This window comes from Pleuronectes platessa, chromosome 3 (genome assembly GCF_947347685.1).
Source record: "Pleuronectes platessa chromosome 3, fPlePla1.1, whole genome shotgun sequence".
Taxonomy (NCBI): domain Eukaryota; kingdom Metazoa; phylum Chordata; class Actinopteri; order Pleuronectiformes; family Pleuronectidae; genus Pleuronectes; species Pleuronectes platessa.
In genome coordinates, this window is record NC_070628.1 from 21204253 (window position 1) to 21230307 (window position 26055).

At 41.7% G+C, this 26055-nt stretch overlaps 4 protein-coding genes across 4 annotated transcripts; 2 read left to right on the forward strand and 2 right to left on the reverse strand.

Annotated features, from left to right (window-relative positions):
* The first annotated feature begins 2745 nt into the window (after positions 1–2745).
* On the forward strand, positions 2746–6368 carry pgam1b (phosphoglycerate mutase 1b). The gene is made up of 4 exons (XM_053418577.1): positions 2746–3150; positions 4164–4438; positions 4554–4734; positions 5737–6368. The coding sequence occupies exons 1-4, from the start codon at positions 3012–3014 to the stop codon at positions 5904–5906; spliced, it is 765 nt and encodes a 254-aa protein (XP_053274552.1). The 5' UTR covers positions 2746–3011; the 3' UTR covers positions 5907–6368.
* Positions 6369–6743: 375 nt separating this feature from the next.
* Positions 6744–12232, forward strand: exosc1 (exosome component 1). The gene is made up of 8 exons (XM_053418580.1): positions 6744–6883; positions 8418–8533; positions 8802–8876; positions 9003–9091; positions 9368–9401; positions 9516–9566; positions 10363–10447; positions 11248–12232. The coding sequence occupies exons 1-8, from the start codon at positions 6856–6858 to the stop codon at positions 11352–11354; spliced, it is 585 nt and encodes a 194-aa protein (XP_053274555.1). The 5' UTR covers positions 6744–6855; the 3' UTR covers positions 11355–12232.
* Positions 12215–17253, reverse strand: knop1 (lysine-rich nucleolar protein 1). Its single transcript, XM_053418578.1, has 5 exons — positions 17162–17253; positions 14692–15754; positions 14290–14340; positions 13941–14009; positions 12215–13088 (listed from the first exon to the last, which is right to left on the reverse strand). The coding sequence occupies exons 2-5, from the start codon at positions 15718–15720 to the stop codon at positions 12783–12785; spliced, it is 1455 nt and encodes a 484-aa protein (XP_053274553.1). The 5' UTR covers positions 15721–15754; positions 17162–17253; the 3' UTR covers positions 12215–12782.
* Positions 17254–20057: 2804 nt separating this feature from the next.
* On the reverse strand, positions 20058–23160 carry gprc5bb (G protein-coupled receptor, class C, group 5, member Bb). The gene is made up of 3 exons (XM_053418579.1): positions 22050–23160; positions 20207–20319; positions 20058–20102 (listed from the first exon to the last, which is right to left on the reverse strand). Exons 1-3 carry the CDS (start codon positions 23158–23160, stop codon positions 20058–20060), a joined length of 1269 nt encoding a protein of 422 aa, XP_053274554.1.
* Positions 23161–26055: the final 2895 nt, after the last annotated feature.

Consider the following 26055-nt stretch of genomic DNA (forward strand, 5'->3'; position numbering starts at 1 on the left):
ACAAAAAAATAAATATATATACTATATATATATATATATCTTCTCATATCCTGCGCAGAAGTGAACTGCGCCCTTCCTGCGCCCAAGCGAAATGCGCAGAAGGGGACTGCGCTGGATTCATTCAATTTAATTTAATTTAATATTTTATATTTATTTATGTTTATAAATGTACATAGTGTAAGATATTTTGTAGTTGAAGTCCTGCCAATTTTAGGGGTTCTGTATTTTGCCAAGGACACTTCTGCATGCAGATGGGAAATAGTGGTGATTGAACCCCCAACCCCCAAATTGGAGAACGACCACTCTTCCACCTAGGTCAATCCCATGTTAGGATTAGATTACCTGTTCATTCGCATTAGAAACTAAGCACAGGAAGAAGATGGACAAATTATTATGTGTGTCTGTGTCATTCAATGCTCTTTTTGATTCACATTTCAGAGAAAACCATTGTATTTTCTACTTTACTACATATTGACAGCCTTACTTAAAAGTTACTTTTATATTTTTGGATTTTAGATACTGGATGATTTAACATGCTTTAAAAACCTATTATAGAGAATAACCCAGTAGTTTCCAGCATTGGCTTCTGACGCATTGCAGGAATCACAGTGTGGGACACATTTAATTTAATATAATTCAGAAAATTCATGCAAAACCTTCTAGTTTATATAAGGTGATCAAATAAATGACATATTGTTGCCATCAACTAGCACAAGGAGTAAGGGGCACTCATTACTCATTAATCAAATCAAACCTCCGGCCTACTGAACTTTTACTTTGAAGGGGAGCTCTCTCTGTCCCTCTGGATGTCCTTGTTCAAGTTAAGCTTCTCAGGTTGACTTCCACTTCATGCACAGACCCGGTGAGGCCTCACCACTGCACAAATCTACAACAACAACAAATCCCTGGTTTCTATTACAATTTGTTTGTGTTTTTACCTACAAAGACAATTTAAGTATCCATCTGTCCCTCCCACCTTCTGTCTGTCTGTCTGTCTATCGATCTATCTATCTATCTATCGATCTATATCGTTGTGCTCATAAGCATTTGTCCAAGCATTCAAGGTATCCATTGCTCTCCAGAACATTTGTTAGTACATTTTAACTTGCAGAGAAGAAAATATAAAACATTTATTAGTATTTATCAGGCAACATAAACCAACGTCTTTACACTCTAGTTCATTTGATGCGAGTTTCTCTGCTTCAGACCACAGACCTGTTCACAGTGTTGCTTAGACTTAATTTTAATCTCGGTGTACATACCTGCAGATTTAGGTCTTCTGGTTGAAACCTTGATATTGAGTGGTTTGATGTCCGTCATTTCCGGGAGGGAGAGGAGCAGCTGTTTACCCAGGTGACCTGCTCCCAGTATCCCCACACAGAGGTCCCCATCTCCTGCTGCTGGTGTCACAGCAGAGGCCCCATGTGAACAGTGTCTATTGAGGACACACCTACAAGGAGTAGTATTACTGATTTACAACAGCATCTCTGAAGGAACTTTCAATGATCTGTAAATGCTTGGAGTTGTTTTAAATCACCTCAGCGAACGGACGAGTTTACACAGCGCAACAAACAAGGAGAACATCGATTGACATTTTTGCTCAGTAAAGCACACGTACACCAATATTCCCCTTATAAAAAACACATTTAGATTCACTAAATTCCGATTGTTATTTGTCATGCTCAGAAGAATGGGATGTGTGTACAGACAGACAGCTGAAAACATGATGCCTCTGGTCACAGGCTGTTGCCGTCACAGAGGCCTAAAAACAAGGCACAACAACCACACTGCAATGTGGCAACTGTTGTTTAATTCCCTTTCATGCTTTTAATACAAATTCAACAATCATCTGTGCACATATGTACAAGAAATATTCTTTGCACATAAACACAAAAATTAGCAGATCAAATATCTGCATCACGACATTTCACGTCAAATACTAGTATTCAAAAATACACTGGAAGAAAATATTTTGAGCAGGACAAGGACTTGGCTTGAAGATCTTAAGTAGCGATGCTAAGTAATGTCTACAATTTGATTATGCGTGCAGTAGTATCAGTAGTATATATATGGCAGTATATCAGTCCTATTTGAGTTTTTATTTCAGGGACTCCTTACACATGTTTCTCTTAAAATGCTGAATAACAAACTGATAACTCCTCACTGGAAGGTCAAGGGTCAGTGTTACCTGAAGCTCTGTGACTATTCAGTCCTACTCCAGCAACATTTCAACTGAGAAAAGTCTGACTAGAATACTGTTGAAGGGCAGAGACTCTCAGTAGAGGTCTCAGGATAACCAGCGTCTGTGAGGAGAGTCATTATAATTTAGATGCTGGCTAAATTTTGACGTTTTTATTGGTTCTTTATAAGCTGGATATTTTCTATATATATTCTTTAAATCCACAAAGAAACCCTATCAAATCACGACTATTTGTGTGTTTTCATGAAATAGATTTGATTTTTGTTTGGTTTATCGATTAATTGTATTATTGTTGTTTATATTATAATATTGCTTTTAACCAGGCTTATGTTTGTTTTATTGCTTTATTTCATCAGTTGTCTTGCATTGAATTGATTAACTTCATATTTGCACTGTATGTGTTTTCTGAAGTAGTGGGTGTTGTAACTATTATGATTATAATTATTAATGTTGTGGAATTTACTCTATAGAATCATTAACGCACGGTGTTGGTGGACGTGCGCCAGTGCGCATCCTCCTGCCTCCTCCTCCTCCTCCTCCCGGCGCGCACAGCTCGCCCTCTCATTGGTGGAAACCAGCAGGAAGAAGAGCGCCCGGGTCGTGAGATCTGTCAAGTTCAACCAGAACCAGTCAACTCCTCAAAGCCACCGAGAGTATCAGACCATCCAAAATACTGCGCCCGCGTCTCCGTGCCTGTCTGTGCTGTGCCCGCGGAGTCAGCTCAAATCTGCGGACGTCGCTGACGCATTGTAGGAAGAGTCTCTCACCCCAACGTCTCCGGAAATCCACCACAGAGGACATCGGCGTGAGGATGGCCGTGTACAAGCTGGTCCTGATCCGCCATGGAGAGAGCTGCTGGAACCAGGAGAACCGCTTCTGTGGCTGGTTCGACGCGGATCTGAGTGAGACCGGAGAGCACGAGGCAAAGAGAGGAGGACAGGCCCTGAAAGGTAGAGCACACATCCCGGGGCCTGATCAGGCTTTCACTCGGTGTTTGGATTAAAGCGGTTGCGAGTCTGGTGCTTATGCAACTGGGCAGGGTGAGGAAACAGGCAGCGGAGGGCCACTGCGACACGAGAGCAGCAGGGACAGAGGGTGAGCCTGGGATCTGTCATTGAGCTTGTCATAATGGACTTCTTTTAGTATTTGAAATAAAACAACTGCTGTTGTCACGTATTTCAGGGAGAATGTAGACGCTGCAAAAAGCCTGATGAGACATCTGTCAGTCCGGCACAGATCTCTGTCCCTCTGCTGGGCCTGTGTCCTCCCGAGACCAGAAGAACCATCCTCATTTTATACAGAGCGGCCTCGATTTGTCTTTGGATTCCCTTCTCATATATTCTACCAGTACTGGCACCAAGTCCTCCATTTCAGTTGTTTTTGCTGCTCCCTTCATTTCCATCAGACATTATCTTATTTACAAATACTATAAACATTAACACACTTCTCATTTATGTTGGTTGATGTGTTCCCCAACACGCCATCTATTGCACGTCTGTCCTGGGAGAGGGATCACAAACATGTGGCTCTCTCTGAGGATTCTACGTTTTTCCTTACCCTTGTTGAGGGTTAAGAACACAGGATGTTGCACCTTGTTAAGACCTATAAGACAAATTGGGAATCGTGGATATGGGCTCTATAAATACAATTTGATTGATTGATTGAATAATGATGTATACCAAGTCATATTAATTCATATAGCAGATTAAAACCACCGGAGTGGAGCTAAAGTGCTTTGTAATTATGGTAAAGGAAAACAAATTAAAAGATAAGAAGTGTAATGATGAGAAAAACAGTCAAATAATAATAATTTAGAAATAAACAACTTAACCTTAGACATAATATGCATTTCTTCTCTGCAACAAAAAATGGATTTGATGTTTATGTTAGTGAAATTTCTCCCTTTGTCTAAAATGCTAATAATATACCATCTTTTTCATGTCCTCTCCCTGATCCGCCATAGATGCTGGCTATGAATTTGATATTTGCTACACCTCTGTTCTGAAGAGGGCCATCCGCACCCTGTGGTTTGTCCTGGACGGCATCGACCAGATGTGGCTGCCTGTCCACCGGACCTGGCGCCTCAATGAGCGCCACTACGGCGGCCTGACGGGGCTCAACAAGGCCGAAACAGCAGCCAAACATGGAGATGCTCAGGTCAAGATCTGGAGGCGCTCTTTTGACACCCCTCCCCCTGCCATGGAGGAGGAGCATGACTTCTATCAGGCCATAAGCAAGGTGACACACAGTGAAACACTGTGTCTTTCCCCCTTGACAAATGCAGACATCTTAATTACATCAGTGTAGGCCCAGCTACATCATGCTTCAACGGTAACTCTGTCTTCTGTTGTAGGACCGTCGTTACTCCGACCTAACGGAGGAGCAGCTTCCCTCCTGTGAGAGTCTGAAGGACACCATCGCCCGGGCATTGCCTTTCTGGAACGATGAGATCGTTCCGCAGATCAAAGACGGAAAGAGGGTGCTGATTGCTGCCCACGGCAACAGCCTCCGGGGCATCGTCAAGCATCTCGAGGGTAAGAGGGCGGAGATGTGTTCATCCCCTTTTTAAAACTCAAATTGGAAAATTGGCAGTGATAGATAACCTTAGTATTACTCAAAACTGCATTTATTTAATACAGTATCTTTGATTCACCTGGGGCGGGCACAAGTTTCTGACCCTCGCTGATCGATACCTCACACCTGACAGTCTCATATAAACCAATGTTTCTGTATACCAAACTGTTGATTCTAATGGAGATCTGGCTACTATATGCAGGTTCAAGGGTTGATTGTGTCACATTAATGCATTATCCAGTATAATTGGCTGATACTCAGCCCTGCAAAAAGATGTGATGTGGATTCATAATTTTAAAATATTTTATAAAATCATAAAATATAAAATAATTTGTAGTGAGGGGCGGGACTAGCTGGTGACGATGATTACGGAGATCCTCCTGTCTAGTTATGGTTCAGCCATGGTCAGTCTACGCGGCCCACGAAGGAGGTGGTCTTCACCGGCCAGGTAGAAAACATCCTTCGAAGGAAGGTGGCCCCCGAGTCACTGTTTCCAAACTAAAATGGGGCCAGCAACATTTCCAAACGTCTCCATTTTAGCATCTCTAAACCCCCAGAGTAGTGTGGGCACAAGACCTATCCGTATCAGAATTTATGCATCATTTCAAATGCAGACATAGTAGTATGGATGTTGACAAGCTCCCCAGGAGACATAAATATTCACTGAGCAGTGGCTGAAACTTTACAGCTGGAGGGTAAAGGGAAATGGACTGTAGAATAGTGCTTAAAAGAATAACTGTAAAAGTGGGCTTGATGTTGGATAGTTAAAAACATGATCCTGTGATGTTTGTATGAAATTAATTGAGCTTTGTGGGCGTGTTTCACAATGCCATCGTACCTAGCTAGCAGCAGCGGTGGAACAGTTCAATTCCTTTTGCTTCAATCTGTAGTTGCATGAAAAGTATTTAGCATTCGCGCATGGATGGATTGTAAACTCAGAATATCCTGTTGTTGCTTCCCAGGGATGTCGGAGGAGGCAATCATGGAGCTGAACTTGCCCACAGGCATCCCCATTGTCTATGAGCTGGACAAGAACCTGAAGCCTACAGGACCCATGCAATTCCTGGGAGACGAGGAGACGGTCAAGAAGGCCATGGCGGCTGTGGCTGCTCAGGGCAAAGCCAAGAAATAGACTCATCCTTTCTCTGGGGGATTAGAGTACAGTTCAATGATGTGCTGTTTAGTTATCAAGTTAAAACAAGGTCATTTACTGTGTGTCTCATCGCAGAGTCCCATAGACACAATGTGCACTTTATTGAACAGAAATCTGGTGTTTGATTTGATTGGTTTTTATCTTTTGACATTCTGAAACACACATTTCATCATTAGGCTATGAGTATCACATGTTATATGGTTTAAGCACTGACCAAAAATTGCAAATAGGGACCAGCAATTAGGAGCTAAGTTACTAACCTTGCACATTCATCCCAAGTATTCCTTCCTAGTGTAAGACCTGTGTAGGTGAAGCTCAATGGGAACAGTTTAACATATAAAGTAACCCTGGCTGTTGTCAAAGGGGCAAGTTGATGTGCTCTGCACTGCTGAATTTTGTTTGTCGTGGTATTGTGCGAAAAAGAATAAATGTTGTGATGAATTCAGTGTCCGACATTTTTTCAGCATAGCTGTCCACTGATATAAGTACAAATATTTAAACAATAAAAACACGTGAAAATGAAATAAAATGATAAATAACAATGAATGAAACAAAATAAATATCAAAAAATAGGAGCTACATGTAGCATTTTATATTCTTTTTTAAATATGCAGAAAAATTATATATAAATAATAAAAAATATTCGCGGAGAATATATAAGTATAGTCGGGGACAGTATAAATAAAGTCAGACAGATATTAAGACAAATATAATAAATAAAACACATAGAAATCACTAACCTGGAATGAAACTAAACTAAATACAAGTTGGGAGTTGCATGTTGTGTACCATGTGACCTCGTGTGTGCCTCTCCCAACATGGCGGACCTAGCCGTCCTGGCTTCCTTTCAGCGTGGGAACAGCCAATCAGGATCTACTCGAACCCTACGCATGAGCCAATCAGCGAACACGCTGGTCTTCGCGAAAACATGTCGCCCATGAAGCTGTGTGTTCCAGGTGAGCTCCGCTATCTTTAGCTTTAGCAGCACACAGGATGTACTTACACTTCACTTTACACTCTCTCGGTGTGTTCCACTGTTGCTCGCTGCTCCTAGTCGTCGCTGTGTTCTGCTGAAGTTGTGTTAAACTCAATTCTGCTGCTGTTTAAACCACGTGAACCGTTTCCAAGCTGCCATGTGTGAGATGAGCTTTAGCCCAAAGCGGCTCGAACCTCCCTGTTATACTTCTCTGTGGTTGAAAGTTGGGGTCAATAGAGAGAGAGAGAGAGAGAGGGTGTGTGTGTGTGTGTGTGTTTCTGGGATATTACTTCCGGTTGATTATTGTTAAACGGTGAAGGAATGTGTCTAGCTTTACTTTCCACGGTAGGTTTCATTCCGCAGCCCTGCCCATCGCCTAAGGCAGGACAGCAGCATTCCTTCTCTCACTGGTTTTCACTCACACACCCCTTGATTTATTTTATTGTGCAGTAGTAGTAGTGAATGTAAACACAAGTGTTACCCGCTGGAGCGTTCACAAGTGGGTTTGTGCGGCTCTGGACGGTTGTTGCTCTTGATCCTAATGTGCAAAGTGGGGGAAGCAAACCTTGTCTAATGATAATTAAAGTGAGTGTACATGTAGATACATTCAGGGTTTCCTCTGTGGAGGCAGATCCTGACATGAATCCGTAATTTCAATTAGCTGATGATGGTCGAAAATATACAAATAGTCTCTCAATCTCTTATAAATATTAGTTTTTCCTCACAGAAGTGTATTATTTGATATCCCTATTTGTCCTCCCTTGAATATATGTAGAGGGTGCTTTTTTGTTTTGTTTGTTGTGCACCAAACACCAAATTAAATTCCTCGTATGTAGAAAATGTAGGTGAACATTGATATGATTCTGATTAGATAGTCAGCATAACATCATCTTTAGTAAAGTGTGGTTTGTAGAGATGACTGGTTTTTGTTACTGTTTGTCTGTTTGTTAGTTAGCAGTATTAAACCAAAATACTGGATGGACTACCACTGATCCTGGTGAAAGGATGTGGTATGAGATAAGGAAGACTCCAATAAATATTGGTGTGGCTCCAGATCAGGGGGCAGTTCCAGGAATTAAGGGTTTCACTTTCTATAACATTGTGAGATGAGGTGTTTTTAATATAAACATGTTCACAGATATCCCAGAGCATAAATCATGGATCCTTATGAAAGAATCAGGCATATTTAGGGGACTGAGTATGGGAAAGTTATAGTATGTGTGATTGAATTTAAGGTAACTGATTGGCACTGTATGCTCTCTACTGAGGGCCACTCTAGTTCACTTGTTTCATGCATCTATGTTGTAAATATTATTCAATTTTACCAGTCTGTTTATATTATTTATATTTTTATATTCCCTTTTATATTCTATTGATTCATCATTCTTTTATGAAGTACTTTGAACTGCACTAACCTGTGAGAAAAGGTGCTATACAAGTCAAGTTTGATTGATTGATGTAGTGTTTTCCTGTTCTGACACCACCTCTGTCTTCCTCCTCTTCTTTGTTCACAGGTGACAAACTATGCAACATAGAAGACTGCTCTCCAGGCACAGGAGTATATCAGCGGCACGGCTACATCTACTCCTCACTAGCAGGCTATGTGCTCAGGAAAAACGAGGGAGGCCAGGTGAGGGGTGTGGCTGGTGTGGGCTGGAGAGAAGTGAAAGCTGCAGAAGCTGTCAGGCGTACGATTCGGGAGTGTCTATGTCAAGTTATTGCACAACCTTTGTGAATGTGACCGAAGGGAAAAGGGTTTGGTCAGAGCCTTTGATGAACTATTATCCATATTTTGTGGTCCTTTCTTCAGGCTGTTTGAGCTGCGGTGATGGAAAAAATCTTTCAGGATTTTGTGTGACTGGTTTGCAATCATGCATGTGATTTATGTCATCTTCCAGTTACCTGTGATCTCAGTGGTGAGGGAAACAGAAGCACAACTGCTGCCAGATGTGGGAGCAATAGTCACCTGTAAGGTATGCAGTGGAAGCAAATCACGTCGTCTCATGTTTGATCTGTTGAGGTGATATAGCACAGGGAAGATATTGATTTCTTTGATCAGAGAGCTGGTTTGTATTGAGCATCTGCGTTTGATGGCACAGGTTACCAGCATCAACCCCCGGTTCGCCAAGGTCCAGATCCTCTACGTAGGCTCCACGCCACTGAAAGATCGCTTCAGAGGGACCATCAGGTACGTGACCTAATAGTGATTTCATAGAGCAGCCGTGGTGTATGGTCTTAATTATTTAAGAGTGAGATTGTTTAGTATATTTGTACAATCATTTTAATTCAATGCTCTATATTCTTAGCATTAAACTTGCTTGTTTTACTGCAGTTGATGTGGATGTTAATAGTTCTTGACTTGTGTTAACTCTGTCATGTCTGGACATCAGTAAAAGTTCTGACTAAAACCCCAAAGTGTTAAACCTGCTTATACCAACTGACCTCACTCTCTCTGACTCTGCAGAAAAGAAGATGTGCGTGCGACAGAGAAGGACAAGGTGGGTTTGAATGAATGGATTCGAAAGCTCGACATCAGCTGTCCCTGCAGCTCCAGTTTATATCTGAAAGTGAAATGAGAAGCTTGGTGTAAATCCTTCTCTTTACTTCTACAGGTGGAGACATACAAAAGCTTCAGACCTGGTGACATCGTCCTGGCAAAAGTGGTATCCTTCACCTGACCCCAAAACACTGCTCAGAAGCTATGAGAACTAATCAGCTCAGGCATCAGCCTCTATTGTAGGGGTCGTTAATAAGCAACCTGTGGTCTGGGTCTAGAAGCCCTATGACAGAGCTTTTCTAGCCTTTAGGCCACTAGTAAAACAGCCAAGGAAACTCGGAGACCAATTCCATAATAATCTCACATAATGCCACCGAGCCAATCGAAAACTGTGAATTCTGCTGACCATACTGAGTGGAGTCGGTGCACAGAACCAGACAGACGAGAGAAGGGAGAATAGACGCTGAGAAGTGAGTCAGAGGAAAGTAACTTCACAGAGCGTTCTCCAAAAATAAAAAGGGAGACTGCAAAAATAGTTAACATAAAAAATAAATAATAAGTTAACCACTTTATTTTATGATGCACATTTCAAAAAGCTTTTTGTATTTGATTCGTTAGTTGACATGAGAAAATAGCATTTACTCTCTTTGCTTTGGATCTTTTCTTGACCCTCTTTTAATTTGTATTGAATGTTCCTGGAATGAATCACGTACAACAAAATTACATCAGAAGAAGTCACACAAACTGATTTCTCGAAGAGTTTTTTTTACTAAAAGTGGTTTCAGGACAGATGCACATTTTCAGTTTAGTTTTAAACCCAAACTCATCACTGCATCTCTTCACTATAAGTGAATTCAAAGAAAGTCTCACCTCTATTAAAGATAGGTTTGCTTCACCATCTTCGGTTTGGACTTGTGTACATAGATTTGTATTTGATTTTTGCCCTTAACATGTGATGTCAGATTTCTTTGGGTGATGTTCAGTCGAACTACCTGTTGACAACTGCTGAGAATGAGCTGGGAGTCGTGGTGGCACACAGTGAAGCAGGTAAAACTTGATAATTCATTTGAAAATGTTTGCTTCTGTCTCATTTCATTTCAGAGGGTTTTCAGACATGCTTAAATGCTGCAATGTTTTAAGGAAGAAACTTCAGAGACATTTTAAGGGGAACTCTGTAGTAAGAATACTGTAGTATCCGGTTGGAACACAAGGTGGTGCAAAAGTTAGACCATTTTCATTGTAAGAGCTGTTTTTCAAGTACTTACTGTAGCTCAAATGAGTTCAAATGTACTGATCCAGGCATTTATATAATTTAAAAAAGCAAAGTGAAGGAGACATGATGTAGGGTGAATGTTGTTTTTCTTCTGAGAGCAGTGGAAGTGGTGAAACACATCTACTCATCACAAAGCAATTACAGCATAATGAGCGCCTGCTGTAAGTGTGAGGTTTTCAGACTGAGGTTCACAATCTCAGAGAAAAATGTGAGGCATGAGCAGCAATGCAATCTGTACTCCTTGGAGTCAGTCGTGTGTGTGCACCTCTTACAGAATATACATCTGACAGAAGTTATGTAGCTCTGCTGTATTGACAGTAAGAGGTGACGTAAGAAGCCTCTGTACATATTTCACAAGGCTGAACCCCTTAGAGCTGCGTTATAACTCCCTTTCAGCACCTTTTGGGGACAAAAATATAAATATTATTTTCACTTTAATTACATTTTTTCGCACCAAAAATCAAACTATTCATTCATCTTTTATTATTTTAATCCTTTAATAATGTTTCTCCAGTGAATGCAACATGCTTCTGTACTATTATATCACATTCCTGTCACATCTTGTGTTACCCAGGTGCCCAGATGGTTCCCATCAGCTGGTGCGAGATGCAGTGCCCGCGGACGCACACCAAAGAGTTCCGCAAAGTGGCCCGAGTGCAGCCGGAGTATCTACAGGCATGAGAGCCCTGAACCGTCTCTCCTCCACAAGGAACACACAGCTTCCCCCCCACCCCCCCATACTCCAGTCACTGTTGTCAAGTGGCCTCTCGACTCTGTTCTAGGTGTTTTCTGAGAGACTGAACAACGTGCAACTTGGTGACTACTTCTGGTGTCAAGTATTACCTAAGTGTTTTATTTGTTTTTTTTAAACAGATTTCCCTGTGCACATTGTGTCATCAGTGGATTGTACCAGCTTAGAAACACTGAAGCGGCATCAGACCAAACTGCCAAACTTTTCTATGTGACCGATATGTTGAGAAGCTAAAGCTTTGGAATTACGTACTTCGATCAGGTTAGCTAAAAGATGAACTGTGTTGCTTGGTAACTGTAAGACTTGGTTAGGGCAAGAATCATTTTACACCTGAAGGCAAAGATTAAAATAGATACTCTCTAACCAGAGGTGTGATTACAAAGGGCAGTGGCTGCATCTGGTCTGAAACGAGGAGGCTCTGATGACAATAAGCTGCGTAGTGAGCGCTGCACTTTGAAGCTTTTTGCATGTGTGGCCAACTTGAGTTTCATAAATACCTTGTCTATAAAGAAGTCCATCTCCCGAGTCCCATTTTTCATAAACCTCAGCTCTTCCAGTTACAAAATGTTGACTAGTGTCAACATTTTTAACAGGAATGTGAATGGGATTTAGAGCCTAATGTTAAAACTGACTTGGAACACAGCTCAGCTACCATGCAGTTAATACTGAAGTACAATATATGGTCAAATCTTTTTCTTTTAAACTGCTCCATATTATCTTTGACGTAAAGGGAACTTTTCTTTTTCTTTATTCTCTCCTCACTTTACAGATGTCATGAGCAAGACTGGAATAAAATGAAACAATGATAGCAAGTTTATTTTTATACAGAATGGTTTAAGTGATGTTATTTTGCACTTGTGATTTCCTCAGTTCGTTAACAGATCCTTACATCCACTCAACCCACAAAAACAAGCATTTGTTTTGGTTTTTCTACACATGATTTAATATTAACACATTTGTCACCTTTTGAAAACAAAATGCCGAACTATTAAATGTAACAGGTAAAATCAATGTGGTATCTGCAGATTGTAGTCACTTGCTATTATAAAAATAATTTGTCAAATTTCGACTAATATATAAAATCTGAAATTACAAGATCGACATTTTTCACAAAGTGAGATTTGACCTTGCATAAATTTAAAGTGGTTCTTATCTCATATGTGATAACAGTCCCGTTCCTATAGGAAGAGGAAGTTTACTATACAGCATGTACAAATGGCGTTTGGTCTTGTGTTCAATGGCTGAGGATCACATCTCCACAAGTTAAAAGGTTCTCCAGTCGACCTTAGCAGACAGCAAAGTATGAATCCATACATAAAAGTAAACATGCACAAAAATGACTTTTGATCACACTTATGTTAATCATCAAAGCGAATCGATCGACTTGTGTTGATGTCAATAGAGAACTTCTTATTGGACGGTGCAGAAAACCCAAGCCCTGCCCCTTTGTTACTGAAGTCCATTCTGCGCGTGTGAGCACGCTCAAACTCTCCCAGAAGCCCTTGTTGCAGCTGCTGCTGTGCGTCTTGCCCCATCGCCATATTTGCTCCATCAGTGCTCGCCGCAGCAGGTTGGAAGCCCTTTTTGAAGCCGCCCATCAGACGGAGGAACTTCTGCTGCTGGTCAGAGCTATTGAACCGTGCGGTGCTCCACTGACCCAAACCCTGAGGAACACCAACATTAGGTATTAGACGCTAGTCCTTGATATGAGTAGTACAACCAAAGACTGTTTATAAAGATGGATGTGTTTCCGCTTCCTCCTGAAGTGAAGGAGGAAGCCATCTTGAGACAATGACATCATTTGCAGCCAGAGTGTGTCGTGATCAGAGGATGGAACTAAGGTAGTGGCGTCCCGCCAATGTACACACACAAACTGATAATGAGTCAATCATGTTTCACAACCAACTTTATAGCACCAAATAGCTAATTAAAACCAAACTTGAGTTAAGTGTGATAAGAAGGCTAATAAAAGATAATATAGAGTTGCATTATCGGAAGTGTAGGTCCTCAGCACTTTTTGAAGTTTGACTCGAATGAGAGTCGTGATATCCCTGCTGCATAACTATTGTATATTCCTTTTCTGTCTCATTGAAGTCCCCACATTTTAAGAAAGACATAATAATAGAGGAACTGATGTTGTAAAAACGGATAAATTTGATGCATATCATCAGGTACAAGGTATAAATTACCAAAAGTCAGTATTTATTCTGTGCCACAGATCATTTCGAAACAAAAGCACAAAACACCTCAGACTCATCTGAGAACCTCAGACAAGCATCTGGATCTGGACACAGAATTCTGGAAGATTAAGTTACAGTTAATCACCTCATATCAAAAATATCAATATTCAGACATTTTACTGTGATTATTTGCAAATCGCAGCCTCTGTGGTTTTCTATGTTTTGCTGTGGTGTTGACAATTACGTTATTTAAACGCGATTTAAAATTCTGAGTAACTACAACACCGGGAAAAGCTTACGGGGAAATCTCACAGTACATTTCCCGCAAATACTGACCGATGGTTGAGCTGGGTTTTCAGGTTGAGAGGCCTTGTCATTCTCCATCTGCAGCACCGGTCTTCTCTCCTGTGACAAACCAAAGCACACTTCATGCAAAGTACAGTCGTTTGGCAGGAAATCGGAGGATTCAAAAAAATAATCCATTAAAAAAATGTTTGGGTCTATTTTTGTTATATATGAAACTACAATCGGGAGGTTTATTTTAAGTGGATCAAAAAACAAGATATAATTTGTTAACTGTTGAGTCCTAGAGGTGTGGTAGAAATATATATTTATTTTAATAACCATTGGACAGAGCCACCACAGTTACATATGACATTATCTGTCCCAGTCAAGCCTTGTTTACCTTGTTTCCACTCTTCTCTGATAAAAACACCTCGTCCATCTGAGGGGCCTCCTGCAACACAAACACAAACGGTTCACTCCTGTGCACACTGGGCTCCTGCAGGTTTCAGCCGGTTTAATTAAAGACTTTTTCAGACCATATTAAATCAATGAATGTCCATCATGACAAATATTAAAGATGAAAGGCCCTAGTGAAAACATTACTAAGATTATTTTATATTCAATTTCTGTCAATAGATCCCTTTCACCTAAATCTTACACATTGAACCTTTAAATGAACACTAACATAATGAAGTCCGACCTGCACATAATATTTGAATATATTGAGGTCTTTTAAGACCCTGTGTTAACCCTGGCAGTCTCGGACCTCTGATAAAAAACACACACACACACACTCACTCACCTCTTCGATTTTTTTCTTTTTCTTCTTCTTTGCACCAGTTTCAACTTCAACCTCTTTCTCCGTCTGTGTCACCTCAGCAGAGCTCTTCTTCTTTTGGATTTTCTTGCTTGTTGTGTCACCGGCCTCCTCATTCTCTTCACATTTGATTAATGGCCGCTCTTCCTCTCCCTTTGAGCTTCCCTTTTTCCTCTTCTTTTTTTTTGGCTCTATATCTTCTACTTCGGTGACCTCCACAGAAGCTTTCCTACCTTTTCCTTTTTTATTTTGCTCCGTCTTCTCTTCCTCTAAAATAATCCCACTCTCATCCAGCATACTGTCTGTTTCTGTCTTTTTGGCTTTGCTCCCTGTTTCGACTCCATTTTCGGCCTTGTTCTTGTTCTTCTTCTTCTTCTTCTTCTTCTTCTTCACCGTTACCTCCTCACCCTCAGTCCCTCCTGCTGCTGTCGTTTCTAGCTTCAGTTCATTCTCGCCCACTACAGCCTTCTTTTTCGTTGTAGTCACTTCATCAATAGCTACAGTCGTTTCTTCCTCTGAGGTTTTCTTTTTCTTCTTTTTCTTTCCTTTACTTTGCTTTTCAGTCACTTCTGTGTTTACAGACAAAATATTGTTTTTTCTTTTCTTAGCTTTCTTTGGCTCTTCATCCTTTCCAGCCGTCTGTTCTTCTTCTTTCTTTTCCAATTCTTTTTTACGTGAACTCTGTGCAATTTCCACATTGTTTATATAATCTACCTGCTGCTGCTTCTTCTTCTTCTTCTTCTTGACTCCTTCCTTTGCCGTTTCCATGGCATCAGAACCTCCTGCATCATTCAGAGAATTGTTGACATTTTTCCTCTTCTTATGTTTCTTTTCATCACCTCCATCCCTCGACTCATCTTCTATAACCACTGTCTCATCTTTTTTGCTTTTCTTCCTTTCTTTTTTCACCTCTGTTGGATTTTCAGGCTCAGAGGCTTGTGCTTTCTTCTGTTTTTTCTTCTTCTTCGTCACAAGATTCACCTCACTCCTATCATCCCCAATCATCATTTCCATTTGTCTCTCCACAGCAGCAGACCTGTGGCTTTTCCTGAAAGAGGAGAACAGTTACGGCAAGATAATACCTTTTAAACTTGAAATAATATAAAATATATATGTAATCACATTTAGCGTTTGTGTTCCTAAAACCAAAATTATGTTTGAACCCAGTCAGATGTTAAAAATGTGTCAGATTTTGCTGTGTTTGTGTGAGTGAGCAAAAAAGAGAGAGGGGAGTCAGTAAGTGTAGCTGGTTATAGGACATCAGGTGAGCAGGTGGTTCTTCACATGTGTCGAAAGAAGCATTTGAGTTCACACAGTGGGAAAAACAATGTGTCAACGTCCCAGCCTGCCTGGTCTGAGTGACAGGATCTCAGGACACATTCTGGTGCCTCCACAACTGTTCGCTGTGCTGACCACTATTGGCTGGATCACTCAGGACAGATGTTGACACCAGGTGCGACTGGGGTCTAAGTGCAAACAGAACAGTGCATTAACCAAGCGTTCATGTGTGGCTGCCCGGGCACAGACTCCTGATCGATGTCTTGTTTGCAGGGCTAGTCGCTTAACCTGCAAGGAATAAGCTCATAAGTAGGTGAGCAAACGAATCAACACTGGGTGCAGGTGCTCTTTTAATGCAACAGAAAAGTAGTGAATGCATTATTCTGCACGTCAGCCAAATTATACATGCACAGGGCTGGCTTTGCAGAAAGTGCTGCTGATCTTATTTTTAGTTGTGCGTGCCTCATGATTCCACGATGCTTGGTTTGTGATACAGACGGAATCTCCCTGCACCTCTCTGGCCTTGGCTGTTTACCTGCTCAGGTAAAGCCCACTGTCCCACATCCACAACCTGTGTGCATGGTCAACAACTAGAGGTTCAATCCTGGATGAACCGACCAACAGTTCTGTTCTAATCCAGAGTGGGACTGGTGAAGAAGTCAGCACCTGCTCGATGGTATTCTCTTGAGGAACTGGGTGCAGACTTCTTGGGGACACAGATCACGTCCTGGTGCGTGTGAAAAATGAAATGAACAGTGTTCTCTGCAAATGAGCGCGAGGACAGAGCCAGTGTTCACCAGTACGATCCCAGTCCAACTGGAGCAGCACCACATGGACGACAACATGTCGGGGGTTCAGCCAGGCGGCGGCTCTACACCATCGACTGGTAATGTTAGGATACGCGAATGAATGACAAGTTAGCAAGAGTAGAGTTAGCGAATCCTCGTGTGTGGTAACAGGGCAATGACGACATTACTCAGGCAGGACAAGTTCATTCATGGAACTCTCTTGCTAAAGCATGCTAGCTAGCTAACAAGAGCTAACGGGTCAAATCAATGAATAAGACACACCGATCAAAAGCACAAACGCTGGCACTATTTAATCATAACGACGCAGTGTGTGACAGAACATAAAGTCAAGGAGTGGGTTCGTAAATGTGTACTCTCTGAAAACTCACGTGGAAATCGGTTGACTTTCTTGACCCGGAAGTAGTTATTTTCCCCAGGTCGTTACCCTTAGCAACGAACCCGGTGTCTATAGCAACAAGCGCGCTCCCGAGAACGAGTTCCGGAAGCTGTGCACGAGCGGAGGGCTGCATCAGGTTGAAAAGTAAAAATCTAAATAATCATAGCATACATTAGACTTTCTATGAAGTGCACGATGAGAGAAATACTTGATTGCTTTTGTGTTTTCTGTAATAAATTTAAATAAGCCAGATTGTAATTAGTTTACCCTTAGTTAAATAGAAGGGTTGTGTATGTGTGTGTGTGAATTGTGTGTTTCATGCGGGAACCCTCGACTTATTTTCAGAATCTTCTTCATCGAATATCGCCCATGGATTTTATCACTTTGCATCATTTGGTTGTGTTTTATGCTGTAATAGCATGTTTTCTAATATTTGCAGCCAAAGAGGTGTTCCCCTATGTTTTCTCTATTTGTTGGTATTTCATCTAAAAAAAAGAACTTTTACTCTATTAATAGCTGTTACTCCCTATAGAAAAGTGGATCCATGAAGGAAAGGATTCTGAGGAAGATCAGTTCAATGACCAGACAGTCGTTAACAGAAGAAGTGCACCGATGTATTAGCCACTTTGTGCAAATCACATAACAGACATTCATATTATGCTGCGAGAAAATAGTGGCAGTTTCATCATCATATGAGCAACTCCAAAAACTAACACAAGAGCTTCTTCATATTTGAATATTCACACAATTAAAACTCTGGTTTATAGGATTTTTACATTAAATTATTTGATGATAATATTTCCAAATTACAATATCAGAGCACACACCTGTACAAAACAGCAAAGTTCTTGACAACTTGGATATTCAGTAAAGTGTTACAGCGAGGAAACTGCAACTCTCCAGTCAAATATGCAGGAATTTTAGCCAAACTTTTCAAATATCAGAAACACAAAAACGTTTGCAGTTAATGTCACAGTGATGGCATGTTTTCGTTGTATTTGATAGAAATTTAAATGAAAGGAGATACTAAATCCCAAAACATGTGAGATGCTGCGATTATATTGAAGAAATGTTTGAAATGCTCATGGGGTTAATGATTTCAGGGAAAACACACTGAAACTTGTTGACAAAACATCCCAAACTCAAGGTCTATTTAGTAAATTTGACCAAACTTTAAAAAGTATCACATGGCCTTCCTCTGCAGATAGGATTTACCCTTTGTCATTACATTGTAGATATTTAAAATGGCCATAATATCCTTTTCAGGTGTTCCTTTCCTTCAGCAGTTTCCTCTAAGTTACAGAGGCCAACGTCTTTGGAAAAGATATTTATCTCTATGCCAGGGAACATAGCTCCTGAAGAGCCTATAATTCCTGGGTTGTTTACCGTAAAGTGTCTGTGTTACCAGGTAACATGCAACATGTTTATCTGCCTACTAACTTGGCTCAACATGATTCCTGCCATTGCTGCAGTTGAGTTTACAGCTCATCACTATGAGCGTCTGACCAATTTCAAAAGAGTTGGCCTGCCGACCAATCAGAGCAGACTGAGCTTTTTGGGAGGTAGGCCTAAAGCTGGATATAGAATTTCAGACATAGTATGAGAAGAGGCACTGCAGCAATATCTATAGGATGTAACAAATATAAATACTTTGACCATCACAGCATGTAAACTTGTCATTGTAGACCCCCAAATTAAAATGACGAATCTTTAAGTGGCTAAAATATGGGCACTTTTCATTTCCACTTTGGATTGTTTTGTCAACTGTCAATAATCTGCTTAGAAACTTAACAGAAAAACTGTTATTTTCCCAAATATATATGTATAAATATATATATCAAATTTTTTTACAAAACATTCAAAATACATTAAATCTGACAAAAATACGGGACCTTTAAGCTGTACTTCCACATGCATCTCAAATATCACAATGCCCAGACAAGATCAGCGCTAATAAAGTGCAAAATCACATTCTCCAGCAGTAACTCCTACACTACAGAGTAGCTATTGCAGTATTAAATGGCTTTTTAAGATATGCTTTTAAAAAAAACTAGATTTCCTATAGATTCATCTTAAATCTTATAAATCACTTGAAAATCCCCCATGAACCAGCACTAGCTGTTAAATACATGACATGTATCAATAGGCCCAGTGAAATGTACCAAACGGCCGATAGCACTGAGAATAGAATGGAGGAGAGAAACACATTGGAAGTCCCTTTTTTCAGTGGGAAACACTGAGGCCAAGCAAGCTCTGTGGGCGTATGCAGGAAATTTACATAAACGTCCTGACAGGTTTTCCTCTTAGGTGTAGCTTCATTCCAAACAGGAAGAGAAGGACATTTTTACTGAGTAAGTAACCCCGATGGTCAGGAAGGTAACATGTAACAGCGCTGGATTAGCACTGCTCAAGCAAAATGTTCACTTAACTACATTCAAATCCTCCTGTTATCATAACTCTGCCCCTGTCTCCTTCAGTGTCGCACTGGACTCTGAGTTCTCATACATTAAACATTAGCCGTGTTTCTACACCTCTCATCAAAGTATTGCACCTGAATCGCAGTCACTTAGGGATGAAATGTCCTTAACTATGGAAGCCACAACCATTTCTCTTCCCTCCCTTTGATTTCATGTCCAGTGATTAAAGTTATCTGATCAAAAAGGCAATCAAGAAAATTCAAGCACAAATACTATTACAATTTGTTTTTAAAATCTCAAATTCATACACGTGAGCAGAAACACAAATACATTAAAGATATTTAGCTCCCATGAAATCCACTGGAGAGTGATAGGGGATGTCTTTAATATTTCCATCTTCTTGTCAGGCAACCTCAAATTCCTCAATCACAAGAGTGACTCAGATATATCCTCTTCGAGCCTTGTCCCACATTACCATAACCGGCGTCCAGTGTAGTTAATTGGGGCTGTGGGCATCTACGAGAGAGGGAGGCAGAAAAACAAAGGCCCATTGAGTTAAGTTATTGAGTGATTAAGAGAGGCTGACACACACACAGAGGGAGTATTTCGGCCCAACTCACCGTGCCACCGTTCATGACCAGAGCCATCTCAGTGGGTTGGTACACATGACCTCTGAAGGCGATGCCAGGACGCGCACTCCCTTGGCTGCCGTGGTACGGTCCACTCCGGAGAGCTGACAGGCCAATGGAGACACAGCACACAAGTTAAATGTGTCACATCTCCAAAATGATAATCATTCCAGCATGTACAATACCCACTTTGATAGATGTGTTGTGCTCTACTAAGACAATCCTACACATACTGAGGTATGATTTTCCCAGCAGCTGGGTAACTCAGATAATGTGACAGGAAGTCTAGACATCAACATTAAGATGGTCGAAAACTATGCCGGATACAAAGTTGATCACATAAAAGCAGTAAAGGGGCAATGAAAATAATTAATTATATAAAATAAAAGTGGCCAAGAAAATTATAAGAAGACAATAAATAAGATGACATGAATGTCCCTTTTATTTTCCCCATAGGTAAAGATAAATGAGAGCAAGAAACTGCCCTGAATGTCTCACAAGTACAAAATTAAACATTGCATTAGGAGATATCTGGTTCTTTGGTGAAAGGTTAAACGTTCACATTACATAGATATTGGCACATTGAGTTTTATTTTATTTTCCCAATATAGAGGTCAGATGCTTCAAAGACCTAATCACTAGCGGAGCAGGATGTGAGTGAATGGAGTGGCACCACCAGCGGGAAACAACAAACATGTCGTGTAATGAGGTAAAACTGTGTTTTTGTCTTGTTTTTCTTTTATGATATAAAGAGACTGAATGACTCAATGACTAACGTTAGCAAACTTTATAGCCACTGTAAACCACAACTCAATAATTCTTGGTTTGAGTTGATTAAACACTTATTGCAAATACTGTTTATCGTTTCTGCCAGAAGATTCCCCATAAATCCTACACACAGCTTTTCACATCCTGTGTCTTCTTTCCATGGGTCTTGCAAATTTTCAGATACAAGCTCATTACTTGCTTACTCTACTGCAGAGATTTTAGAGACAAGGAGGCTGAGTCATGGCTTAACACCACATATTCCATTAGAAAAGGATATCAGATATTCTAACGTCGTCCTTTCAAACAAAAAATAAATCCTCCCATGCCTTTGCTTACACCGTGTTACATGACTTTCCTCTCTGACTCCCTCATTGCCTCCTCCTCAGTCAGCTGAACAAATGTCAACCTCCTGAAGTCTGCTTTCCTGGAAGACGCTCGTGATTTCTTTCCGCCACCTCCTCCACTCTTTGTTTGTCCCGGTTCCTCATAGTTTAGCTCCTCATCTGTGCATTTGGCTTCGTAATAAATACAGAGAGCTGCTGTCAAAATGAGTCAGAAATCTTCCTTTGGGGAATTTCACAAGGTTTAATTGGAATTTGGATCGTGTACAGTGGCTAGAAGTGAGCAACACTCTGCTTTATTACACTTGTGACAGGGCATTGATGTGACCGACAACTTGCAAGTAGAACAGGGCGTTGATCTGCATGTTATGGCTTGAAAGGTTCATAGCTTTCAATTAAAAGTAAATTTGATTCATAATTACATTTAATCTTCACCTGCATCAAGGAGGTAATGCTTTTGTTTGGGTTAGTTTGTTTGGTTATTTCTCCGTATAGTAGTTAGCAAGATTACACAAATACGTGGATCTTGAGTGCCTCATTTTTGTAAAATATTGCGATTTATGGTTTTTCAACGTTTTTTTTGAAATCCCACAGAATAATTCATGGCTCTTGGGGGCTGAGACCAACCTTGTATACATTTTCTTTTCTACACATTTTTCATTCCTCTCTTGTAAACACTGTCTCACAAACACACACACACACACACATACACACATTTGGCTTACTTGCACTGTGCTCCTCCATAGAAAAGGTTGGTTGGTTTTCTGGGAAGGGTCGGTGAGGGCGTGCAGGGAGCTCATCTCCAAAATGTGGAGGAGGGGACGTGTGACTGGTTTCGAAGAAATCTTGCGTGATGGACTGTGGAGGATTTCGGAGACACAGGTGCGCCTCTGGAATGGCATGGAACAGCAGCAGGATCCATCCCTGAATAACCAGGGCCACCGCCAGAGCAGGCTCATCCAGCACTTTGACGTCTTTCTTCCTTCCACCATCTAACCTTTCTCCTTTCCCCTTTCCCCTCAAGGCCTGGCTGCCGTACAGATAAAACCCCAGCCAAGCCACCCACAGCAATGCTGAAGCCAGACTTGACAGGAAGAGCCACACAGCATTACACTTCCATTTCCGTTTTTCACTCTCTCCTTCTCTGTCTTCTTCACCTCCACCTCCTCCTTCGTCCCCAAACTCTCCTCCACAGAGCACGACCCCCAGAGAAAGCCCCATGGCTATGAGGAGCAGCCCCAGGGTGTAGGTGCATGTCAGAGCAAAGTCCAAAGGTGGATATTCGCAGGCCGGGTGACCCTCCCTGACAACAGTCAGCAGGACCCATTCAGCAGAGATGATGCCCTGAACCAAGGCCAAGGCCAGGCCAAGCGCTGCCAGGGTGCTGCCCGATGGGCTTGTCTTGCCAGCCACCAGCCTCCTGAGCCTCACACCCTGCACCAACAAGCTGGAGAAGCAGAGGGCGAAGAGAGGCCCCCAGAAGGCCCTGCGGACCACACAGAGCGCCTGGTTCTTCCCCACCAGGAAAGCCAGAGAGATGGAGAAAAGGCCGAGAAGCGTGCCAAGGAGCAGAAGAAGAGGCCCCATCCCTGAGCGCCTGGCGGGGTCAGAAATAGAGCGCAGCTTGACAAGCAGGAGGACAGTGATTACCAGAGAGGTGAGACCACCGCTGCAAGCCACGGCCTCCAGAACCACTCCCCAGACTGACTCCAGGTCACACAGCACTCTGTACGGAGGGTCCACATCCTCACTGCATCCCCGAGGAGGAGAAGAGGGGTGGGATGAACCATGGCCAATCAGTGATAGGAGGCAGATGATTATCGGGCTGACGGCCATCTTAGAAACACAGAGACAAAAACAAATGCAGTGGTGAGAGATGGAGAAAGGGTTAAAGGAAATAAAGAGAGGTACATGTTGAGAAAGAGATAAACAAAAGGATTGACATTGTGGAAGGAGATCCAGGGAGGAGGGAGGCACAGATGAATGTAGATATGTACTTTTATTATATTAGTCTTAAGAGGGTCTCAATGATGCACGACCTACTGCTGAAACTGCAGCCAACAAAACAAAGCTGTTATATACCAAATATTAAAATGTTTCTACCTTTCAGATACACACAAAACACACACACACACACACACACTCTCATGTACTCACAGCACAGAGCTGCTTTTAGCACTGGGCAATGGTTACCATGGGAACGGGAAACAGCGTGGGCTGACTACATTGCATACTGGGCTTTTGAGAAGTCGAGTTTCAGTAACCGAAAGCACAGAGGAACGCACGACTACACACTCACACTGACACACGCACACACGCACACATGCACACAAACATACACACACAGTCATGTCTCAATGACTTCAGAGGACATTGCTTTGACAAACAATCATTACATGCAGACTAACTCTCACCTTAAAACATGTATTTAGTTTACCATGTCATTATTAATGCCATTGGTTGTCTGCTTTTTTGTGCTCACAAGAAAGGCAAGTCCTCATAGCGGGACTGTGTAAACAGATTTAGGTCCCCACAACATGGGCCACAGACACACACACACACACACACACACATTGATTAAACTTACTTCATAGGATCCTTATTGACATTATTTCTTAGCCAACAGATCGACATAATTTAACCAGTGTCAGTAACTATATTAATTGGTAATCCTAAGTGTAAATATGTGAGGCTTGACTTTGAAAATATCCTAATTTTATGCATTGGAGCACACATAGACACACACACACACACGCTCACATACACACAAATGAGAATAACACAAAACATTAAAACGCCATTAAAACCATTTCATTCTCGAAATAAAAGAAACTCCAAACTCACCTCAGACATGTTCTTGATTTGAATCTTGATTATTGAGGGTGAAGCGGCGTCATACTTTTCCAGTCTGCATCACTTCAACTTGTCAAAGTGTCGCCCTAATCCCAGCTAATGAATTCCTCTCGGCAGCAGAAACAAAACAGTTTCCATTTTGCCTCTGAAAATGTCTCTAATGACACTCACAGTGCTCCCACTGTTCTGAAGTACAAAATAACACACTTTGAGAGACCAATAATGTCCTGCTGCTCCAGTGACACGTCCGGCTGCTCCGAGAAGAATCCACAATTATGATGCATGCCTTGATGCTACACACACCCACATATACAAATATATCTTCTGTCTCCCTTTCACTCTTCTCTCTCACCGTCTCTGCCCCTCTCTCGCTCCCCCTGTCCTCCTCTTTCTATTCATTCTCTCTCCGTGTCTGTGCTTCTCTGTCCCTGCTTCACGCTGAATGTGCGGAGGAGCAGAGATGCAATCCCAGCTTTACCTCTGTTCACCTTCACTCGGGGAGTTTAATTTGCTGATGCACCTGTCTTACAAGGAAGAAGATAGGGAAGATACAGCATGTAAGCTTGGCAACGTACTGCAAATCCCATATTAGTCACCCGTTTGCACATCTCCCTGCTGTTTCCTGCCTTCGTCCTCCCACGTCTTCCTCATGCTGCTTATACAATTCCTCCTCACACCGTGAACTGTGGGTCATTTAGATTCATCTGTAATCACCAGTTTTGACCACACCAATAAGAAGCCTGCTCAGCCTCCTAATGGTGTGTGTGTGTGTGTGTGTGTTGCAGAATGAAGATGGGATTTGGACAGAGAGGGGCAGATGGCCAATCCAAACACAGGTGAGCCTCGTGGCCACGTGGCCATCCTCATAGAGAGTGTTACATAATACCCTTGAAGACATGATTCAGCCAAGTGTCCCTTTAGAGTGCAGTTATCTCATCCCCTGGAGGGGGCGTCATGTCGTGTTGGAAAGGGACATAACATGACAAGGGGCAACAATTGTACCCGCTGATTGAGTCGTTTTGTTTCACAGTACCGGAGATTGAAGCTGATAGATATCAGTCAGCTTATCAAACACTGGAGAAGCCAAAGCTGGTTTGTGATGAACAAACACATTCTCAGACAAACAGATGCAAGATGCAACTAAAGAGGTGCACACATGCAGCCTTGAAGGAACAGTACATCAGCTGCAGAGAGCACAGTGCCTGAGAACATGGCAAGAACAGAGCTGGTGCAGTGTTGTGTCTGCAATGTTTCTTTGATTTCCCAGAAGACATGCTAACACGAGTAATACTTTTCAAAGCAGAGATTACAGTTAGGTCCCGCTCACACAGGCGCGACTTTGAGGCGAATATCCCGGGTCAAAGTTCACGCAAAGTGCCTCGCCAAAGCAAGTAAATGTTTTATTCACCTCCTCGCTATCATGAATTCGGCCTGAGAAGGATGAAGGAATTTACTCTTTTTGTAGCAGAAGACAGTGAAAATCCTGCAACCCATTATTATCAGTTCAAAACCAAAGATTCCCAACATCACCGGACGTGAACTGTGTACCTGTTGTAAGAGGACACAGAAATACGATTCATCCATCTGCACTGTGCATCATATGGAAATTAGTTGCATACAAATATGGTTGATTTAACACAGCCACAACCATGTAGCTGGCAACCTGCTCCTGCAGTCGAGAGAGGCTAATCCAGACCTTGAGTCCTTGATATTATGTAAGCGGCAGAAGCAACTGCTCTGATTGGAGAAAGCAGAGGACTGCCTGGAATGATGAATGCGTGGAATGGTGCTTTAGAAGCTTATAGTCATTGCTTAATTCACCATCATTGAGGGAAATACTCAGATGCATAACAATGACTACAGCAGACATTCTGAATC

What these genes read in the sequence shown, in the direction of transcription:
- pgam1b (XM_053418577.1), top strand. Translation starts at nt 3,012, where the DNA reads ATGGCCGTGTACAAGCTGGTCCTGATCCGCCATGGAGAGAGCTGCTGG. An exon ending in TCTATCAGGCCATAAGCAAG is followed by an intron (nt 4,439 to 4,553) that starts GTGACACACAGT and finishes CTTCTGTTGTAG; the next exon opens with GACCGTCGTTACTCCGACCT. An exon ending in CATCGTCAAGCATCTCGAGG is followed by an intron (nt 4,735 to 5,736) that starts GTAAGAGGGCGG and finishes GTTGCTTCCCAG; the next exon opens with GGATGTCGGAGGAGGCAATC.
- exosc1 (XM_053418580.1), top strand. Translation starts at nt 6,856, where the DNA reads ATGTCGCCCATGAAGCTGTGTGTTCCAG. An exon ending in CATGAAGCTGTGTGTTCCAG is followed by an intron (nt 6,884 to 8,417) that starts GTGAGCTCCGCT and finishes CTTTGTTCACAG; the next exon opens with GTGACAAACTATGCAACATA. An exon ending in ACATCGTCCTGGCAAAAGTG is followed by an intron (nt 9,567 to 10,362) that starts GTATCCTTCACC and finishes ATGTGATGTCAG; the next exon opens with ATTTCTTTGGGTGATGTTCA.
- knop1 (XM_053418578.1), bottom strand. Translation starts at nt 15,720, where the DNA reads ATGGAAATGATGATTGGGGATGATAGGAGTGAGGTGAATCTTGTGACG. An exon ending in CAGAGAAGAGTGGAAACAAG is followed by an intron (nt 14,010 to 14,289) that starts GTAAACAAGGCT and finishes GGTTTGTCACAG; the next exon opens with GAGAGAAGACCGGTGCTGCA. An exon ending in AAAACCCAGCTCAACCATCG is followed by an intron (nt 13,089 to 13,940) that starts GTCAGTATTTGC and finishes GGTGTTCCTCAG; the next exon opens with GGTTTGGGTCAGTGGAGCAC.
- gprc5bb (XM_053418579.1), bottom strand. Translation starts at nt 23,160, where the DNA reads ATGGCCGTCAGCCCGATAATCATCTGCCTCCTATCACTGATTGGCCAT. An exon ending in TATGGAGGAGCACAGTGCAA is followed by an intron (nt 20,320 to 22,049) that starts GTAAGCCAAATG and finishes TTGGCCTGTCAG; the next exon opens with CTCTCCGGAGTGGACCGTAC. An exon ending in TGGTCATGAACGGTGGCACG is followed by an intron (nt 20,103 to 20,206) that starts GTGAGTTGGGCC and finishes CCTCTCTCGTAG; the next exon opens with ATGCCCACAGCCCCAATTAA.